Here is a 7844-nt window from a genome sequence, read left to right as displayed (position 1 = left end):
TTTTGCAGGAAAAAAAGTATTTGATTATTGACTTGATAAAAACTCAAATCTATTCAAATTACTGCAGTATTTTCTCCCAAATTTGCAGCAGCAATTGTTTAAAACAATGGTTTACAAATTCAGACCTTGCTTTCCATGCAAACAGAAGATAGTACCACAGTATGATGTGTGTTTTCTCAACACACCGAGGCTTTTAATGGCAGCAATGGGAGTAGAGGAGCCTATCAGACAAGCAATAAGGGGGAGAGCAAATAAATGGTCCTAACGCTAAGAAAATACATGATAGTCAAGTGAATTGAATGCAAAAGCTGAAGACCATGCACAAGGAGAAATACTGTGCCCTAGGCCAAGAGGAAAAAAAAAGCACACTTAAAACAATTGCACGAATTCACAAAGCAACTGCTGACTATATGCCTGGATTACATTTTCCCATCACTCCAGAGGCATCCCCAACCTCATCAACCAAGCCAAAGGGAGAAGAAACAACAGTAGGAGAAACAATGAATTTGAAACATAGGTTGAATCATAGAATTGTTTCAGTTGGAAGAGATCTCTAAGATCATCAAGTCCAAGCTCCAACCTAAGACCACCACAGCCATTAAACCATGTCCTGAAGTGCCACGTCCACACATTTCTTGAACAGCTCCAAGGACAGTGACAGATCTTGAAGTGGACATTAGCCATGTCTGTGCAAAGTCTGCACTGTTGGAAGTGATCACTTAACAATGGAAAAAGCAGGAGCTCTCACATTCTCTTCAGATTCATAGTTTAACTTTCCCATGTTGAATGAGTATCTTAAGGACAGTAAAGTATAGCTGCTCACAACAAATGACAAGAAACCCTGAAAGCCACTTCTTGATGCATTTAATTTCTCTCGCAGTGTTCTAAGAACTAAGGTATTACAAGGTGAGAGGGACGCATAGTTACAGGACAAACAGGACTCCAGTTGGATCAGGTAAAAATGGGGTACAAAATATTAGGAAAAGTAATAACAAAAATTACAAATGATCTTATTATGCAGTCACATATCAACTGCAAATCCAAATTCTGAAACCCCTGAAAATCAGTCCCAGGAAAAGTTCATGATTGCTCTTTCAAAAGAAGGGCATTCCAGTTCTAGGAGACTAAAAATGGAGGAACTCCCCATGCCAACTCTCTGCTTGACCTTTGTTGCCAGAAAAGTAAACTGCATCCTTCACGCATGCACAGAGGTGACCTGGGTAACACCATTCTCTTAGGACTTGTCACTGGGAGGTTTCTTCTTAGCTTCCACATCCTTCTTAAAATCTTCAAGCTTCTTTGCAATGTTAGGAATCTTTAAAGACAAAACCAAAAACAACACACCACACAAATTAAGAAAACATCCAGAGCTACATAAGCCTCAGCAAGAAACACAACAGCATTCTTTGAAGTTTAAACTGTTTTCCAGAAGGTTCTTGCTTCCAGGGTCTGTTACCTTGCACAGAGGTTATCTTGCAGTGTCAAGCAAACAGCAGACAAAAGTACCTCACATAAGGCTTCAGGAAATATTTTAGATAGTTAAGACTGTAAGTCAGACAGCGATGATGGGAACAGAAGGAAGAATAAAAAGAGAACTTTTTAGGAAATTTAATAACACCAGCCTCACTTCTTCATTCAAAGGGTACCAACTGCCAAGAATAAGCTGATTCAAACACTGATGCACAGACTTCAATAATTACTTTTGCAGGGAAAATTAGATTGCATGGTACTGGTCACAAGCAACATGAAAAGAGATGTTCAAGAGCAGCAAATATGTTCTCAAGTAACTCAGGAAGAAATACTTCTAGTCTACCTTGTGGGAGCCAAAATTCCCCAATGAGGAATTCTGGTGCACTGCAAATTACCAATCCTTCGCAGTTTCACACTTGAATGAGAATTCTATTTACTGCTTGTGAGATTCAAAACTTCAGTTTTCTCTTGCAAATAAGAGCATTTTGATAAAGTAACTGAAAAAACCCCATCAACTTTAATGGGCAAAAGACAGATTACTTCATAACACTAGCTAAAATTGGGAATTAACATTGGATTTTCCAAGCTAACTGATTAAAATGAAAGTAAAGCAAAGTTCCCCACTGGTAGTTGTGAAAAAAATTGAGCTATTACTTCATATATAACCCTGGCCACAGAGCAGATGTTACCCCAAACAGACTGTGGTTCTCTCATTGTATGGTTTGAGGCTGACAACCTCAGGTAATATCAGGTAACATCATAAATGTCTATCTTACTTTCCCTTTCCAAGTTAAGCTCTGTTTGAGCAAATAAAATTAAGAGACTAGCCTGTAACATGACTGACATTTAAACTAAGCCGAGAGAACTGCTGTCAGTAGAACTCTCCATATAACTGAGCACACGTGCTTCCAGCTGCAGAATTAGGATCTCATTATGACAATTTTAACTTAGATGTCATCATAAACAAATGACCTTCAATACCAGCAATAAAATTATTACATTCATCCTGCAAGTGAGTGTTACATTCCCAGGGAACCATTCCCTGAAAATCAAAAGCACAAGTCCCCCTCTTGTGGCAACATTTTATTAGTGCTGCCAGAAAAGGACTATACCATGCTTACAATACATGCTGATATGCTCAAATATGTCCTTATGACTTTTTCATTACACTGTAAAAATATTATTGGAAAGAAAAACCAGCCTTTTATTAGTACTGAAGTGACTGGACAGGAAGCATCACAAGCAATTGCACACAAGCAGGGAGCAAAGAGCGAGAATCCTGCAAGCAAGAAAACTTCAATACCAAAGACTAAGAGGAAAGCAAAACAAATGTCAACAAGAATCTGAGCTTCAATAGATTTCTCTGCCCCCTGCAAGCAGGCTAATACAAACTGTGTAAGATGTTAAATTTCACAAACTCCTCTAGCCTGTAACCAGCTACATGGCATTGCTCATACAAGAGATTCTGCTGACTACAGAAATTAAAAGCTTGTCAGGAAGACTTAACTCCAAATATTTCACTATTACAGTGAAAAATCTGTTTACCATGATAACTGAGGAGAGTTCGTTTTCCTTCTTTTCTCACTATGAGAAAAGAAGGAAAGAGACTGCAAGATGATAAACTGAAGTAGGAGCAGGTGCTGAATTTTGGGAAAAAAAAATGGCAAAACCTATTTTCATCATTGATACAGAAGACAAATTCCAGATGCTCTGAAAGATTTTTAAATAACAGAGTCAGGAATCCAGTATTTTACTGCCAGTACAATCCATCAGCAGCTGCTAACCCTTTTCTATTTCTCTTGTCTCTATGGAGATGCCTGCTTACCATACCTCTGCTCTAGGGTACCCAACACCAGTTAAGGCTCTAAGCATTGCTCCATCACAGAGATGTCAGCGAGGTAGATGCTTGGTTCCATTTTCATTCAAGTTCATGTGTAATAAAAGATCTGAATTTTGTTTAAATTAAATAAACCATCAAAATAAAGACTAATTCACCTCTGAGGGAAAACAACTCAAGAGTACAAAGATACTCACATCATAGTTCTGAGCCACATACATCCCAACCACATTGCCAAGAGTAAAACCAAGCTAAAAAGGAAGAAAGGGAGAAAAGAACAGCATATTGATTAAAACAAAAGGACTATTGCAAATCAGATCACAGTTAAAGTTTCAGTCTCCACTTCTCACCTTTCTTACAGAAAGGTGTCATTTTACCCATCTTTCTCTTCAGGAAAACCATACCATAATTTCCAAAATACAACACAGTTGTGTCTTCAATACACATCTTCAAGACTATTTGGATCAGACTGTGATTGTCTGTGTAAAGTGTTCTGTGCACTTTCCAGATCCGTTGACCCCAAGAGATTAGCTATCAGCCAAATTAACTCTGAGCTAGGGGCTCCTGTAAGGCAGGAAAGCATTGCTGGTTGGAAGTAGGGAATAATTTCCTGTGACAGCTGTGCAAATTTGTAGTTGCTGAAGGGTGTCTAAGCAAATGCACCCTGGAAGAAGAGTGAGAACACAACAGAAGAACAGATCTGGCCCAGACAGTTGCCTATCTGAAGAACAATACTTCTGGAGTGAACGAAATACTTCTTTTCAAAGACAGGTGATAAGATTTTCATTCAGCAAGCTCCCAAGATCCTAGATCTTATTTTTATTGTTACACTTTGTAATAATACATCCCATAAGATGAAACTATTTTGGAAGGGGACACTACTAATAGCCTGCTTTACTCAGCGTCAGCAGACAACTCCATATGACAGCTGAGGTCAGTTGTGTTATGGTCACTGCTGGAAAAATAAGACTCATTTAAGAAAAATAAAACCACTGTCCACAATAACAACTTTGCAATCACAGACTGCAGATATTTTCCATGCCCAAAGCAGGACACAGCACAGCTCATCTTTTCAGTGATTCAGACTCCATAAGCACCACCAGGGAAAAGCTAGCTATAAAAGTAAAATTGGCCAAATGAATGGAGTAACTATGAAGTTACTTCAGTATTGTCTCAAATGGAATTGTAGAATGGTTTGGGTTGGAAGGGACCTTAAAGATCATCTAGTTCAAACACCCTTGTCATGGGCAGGGACACCTCCTACTAGACCAGGTTGCTCAAGGTCATATCCAACATGGCTTTGAATGCTTAATGGGGCAGAGCCTCCACAACTTCTCTGAACAACCTATTCCAGTGCCTCAACACCCTGATGGTGAAGAATTTCTGCATGTCTAATCTAAATCTAGATTTTCCCAGCCTGAAGCCATTAACCCCATCCTCTCACTATATGTCTTTTTACAAAGTCCCTCTCCAGCTATCCTGTAGGCCCCCTTCAAATACTGGAAGGTAGTTACGAGGTGTCTCCAGAGCTTTCTCTTCTCCAGGATGAACAACCCAAACTCTCTCAGTCCATCCTCACAGAAGAGGTGCTCCACCTCTCTGATCACCTTTGTGGCCCTCTTCTGGACCCACTCAAACAGGTCTATGTCCTCCTTCTGCTGGAGACTCCAGATATGGACACAGTACTCCAGGTGGGGTCTCATGAGAATAGAGTAGAAGGAAAAAATAACCTCCATTGACCTGCTGGACACACTTCTTTTGATGCAGCCCAGGACACAGTTGTTCTTCTGGACTGTCTATAGCAAGGAGGTTGAAGCAGATGATCTCCAGGGTCCCTTCCAATCTAAGCCGTTCTATGATTCTATGATCATTATAGCAACAGAGAATTTCTTGTATCTTTAGCAGTGCCTGAGAAGTCAGTTGAAAACACAAACCAGAACTGTTTATTATCAGTTTTCTAGGCTTTCATCCTAGAATGTTTCCAAAGATTGGGCAACTATCATATTCTGCTGTGTGATAAACCTTATTCAGTAGATAGTACTGAGACCTGTATTCCCTTCCAGTGTATTCCTTCACTGAAAAGTCTAGCATGGCATTCAAGAGCAGTCCACCCAAGCACATTTACTTTCATAGCTGACAATTCAAGCAGAGGGAAAAAAAAACCCAAAAGCACACCACTATTTAGACTGCAATACTGTAGAAAACAAAATACATAGCAAATTAAAATATGCATGCTATCTAAGTTCAACAGGACTGATGAGAGTTAAGGGCTTCCTAATTCTACCCAGCATTTCAAGCTGTGTTTTAGACAAATGTTTATTTAAGCTTAACTCGAGACAGCAAAAGGCTTGTGAGATTATCCCTTTATCTCCCTAACACAGCCCTAACAAGGGGCAGCAAAACTCAAACACCCAATCTACACCCAGAAGGACAAAACCCAGAATTGGTGCATCTTGGTTTTTTTTTCCCTATGTTTCAGGTGCTAATCTGGAAGTCATAATTAGCAAGAGGCTTTTATCTAGCAACAACAAAAAAATATAATTTCAGCAAGCAGTAGAGTGGATAAACACAGAAACTTTGAGAGTAGCTAAACTTATTTACCTATACTGAGTGTTTCTTATCAGAGCAAAAAGAGACTGCGAACAGCTACTGAAATGAGTGGTGCTCTGATAGTGGTTATTACAAAGCTGAAATTAGAAATCAACCTTATTTATCCATTTCATGAAAACACACTAGACTCTACCAATTTATTGCAGGCTATCTCTTCTTCCTCTCTATCAACACTCAGTATGCAATTACTATTACCCAGCTAAATCAATTTTTCCCCAACAAATGTTGAAAGACTATCACTTACTGGGGTATATATGAACACAACTGAAACCCTAGAGTATCCATCATATCACCAGAATGAAAAGTAGGCTGTTTCCATGCTTTGCTACAACAGACATCAGCATCTTTTTGGTCTGATAATTTATTTCCATACCTAGCAGTAAAAATGCCAGCATCTTTATTAGAATAAACCAAACCAGGTTGGAAGAGACCTTCAAGATCATCGTGTCCAACCCATCAACCAATCCAACCCACCCATCAATCAAGCATTTAAAGAAGAGTGGCCACACATCTAATTTCAGACACCCAGAAGAATTTAAGGGAACATACAGAAAGGCAGAAATTAGCGTTAAGGGGAAAAAGAAGTATAAAATCATGCAGTCTATTTAATTCTGCTATTCCCAAGAAGATTTAATGAAAGGCAGTAATAAAACATGGTATCTTGCCTTAATGTCTCTGTATAAAACCCCACGTCTTGTGCGATAATTTTTTAAGGGTGCATAAAATGGCAAGCACTGAAAACCCTCGCTCTGGGAACGGAGGGAGGTGCATAGGACCGTAGAAGAAATTTGAGCATCACCGTGAGCAAGCAAAATCTGCTGAACCTCCCAGGCAAACTATGAGCATGACTTGTACAGAAAAGCAAGACACAAACTTCATTTTCAGAGCTGCTTTTAAGGCACTGTTTCGAGGGAGGCGGGACAAATCCGGCAGCGCACGGCAAGTACTGAAAACCAGACTCAAAGGGCCAGGGCGAGTTTGCAGAAGCCGGAGAAGAGAAACCGCCCGAAGCCGCACGCAGAAGGATGCTGCTCTGCCAGAACTGGGAAAGTGGGGGCAGTGGCCCCGCTGCAGCGGCCTCACGGCCACAGGAGCAAGTCACACTACAGGCCAGGAGCACCCGAGGCGCGTAGCGGCAAGCATAGGCTGAAAAGAGAAGTCGCCACCAACTCCTCTGGCCGGGGGACGCAGCAGGGGGAGGCCGTCCACCCTGAAGGGCCACCCAAGTGCAGGGTGGTGCGAACAGTGACCCCACACCACAACCTTCCCTTCCTCTCCGAGGAGGCCCAGGCCCTGCCGCCGCCGCCGCCGTCACCCCGGCCCGCCTCGCCCCGCCCGCCGCGAAATGGCGCTGCCGCCGCCCCGCGCAGCCTTACCAAGAACTGCAGCATGGCGCCCGCTTGCCTGCTTCTTTGCCTCAGTCCCTGCCTGCCAGCTAGGGAAGTCAAACTGGCGGCGGCAGCTTCTCTTCCGGGTGCTGGCCCGCCCTCACCGCCGCCGCCGCCACTGGGAGGGCTGCGCCCAGCGCCGCCTGCCCGCCCGCGATCCCGTGGGTGGCTCCGCGGCCTGGGGGCGGCCAAGCCTCGGTCTTCCCACCGCGCTGGGAGGACGACGTTTACGGAGGCTGGTTCCTGCGAATTTGCGCCGCTCTTTAACAGCGGCAAGAACCAGCCAGTCAGGTGGAGCCAAACTCTTTATAGGTGTGCATGATGGAAGGATAAGGACAAGATGAAATGAGATAACTGGGCTGCATTTAAGAACAGACCTTTGTTACTGCAGGCAGGCAGCGCAGTAACCTTTGGAGGTTTAAAGACCCAGCTGTGTTAAACTCAGAGCAAGGGATTCTAAGCTCAGAGCTGACCCTGGCCCGGGTAGGAGAATGGACTAGGAACTTCCTTGGGTCCTCTCCCCCCTGAATCATCCTGTT

At 42.5% G+C, this 7844-nt stretch overlaps 1 protein-coding gene across 1 annotated transcript; it reads right to left on the bottom strand.

Moving 5' to 3' along the window:
* Positions 1–672: 672 nt before the first annotated feature.
* Positions 673–7534, bottom strand: STMP1 (short transmembrane mitochondrial protein 1). The gene is made up of 3 exons (XM_068142161.1): positions 7294–7534; positions 3505–3558; positions 673–1315 (listed from the first exon to the last, which is right to left on the bottom strand). Exons 1-3 carry the CDS (start codon positions 7306–7308, stop codon positions 1235–1237), a joined length of 150 nt encoding a protein of 49 aa, XP_067998262.1. The 5' UTR covers positions 7309–7534; the 3' UTR covers positions 673–1234.
* Between the last annotated feature and the right edge of the window lie 310 nt (positions 7535–7844).

The sequence above is a fragment of the Melanerpes formicivorus genome, unplaced genomic scaffold, assembly GCF_026170545.1.
Source record: "Melanerpes formicivorus ecotype bairdi unplaced genomic scaffold, bMelFor1.0.p_v2 SCAF_8, whole genome shotgun sequence".
Lineage (NCBI taxonomy): Eukaryota > Metazoa > Chordata > Aves > Piciformes > Picidae > Melanerpes > Melanerpes formicivorus.
This window is presented reverse-complemented; position numbering and strand designations above follow the sequence as displayed.

Bases quoted from the DNA above. Each gene is read 5' to 3' on its own strand.
- STMP1 (XM_068142161.1), bottom strand. The intron at 1,316-3,504 runs GTGAGTATCTTT...TTGTCTTTAAAG, and splicing joins ATGTGGCTCAGAACTATGAT to ATTCCTAACATTGCAAAGAA.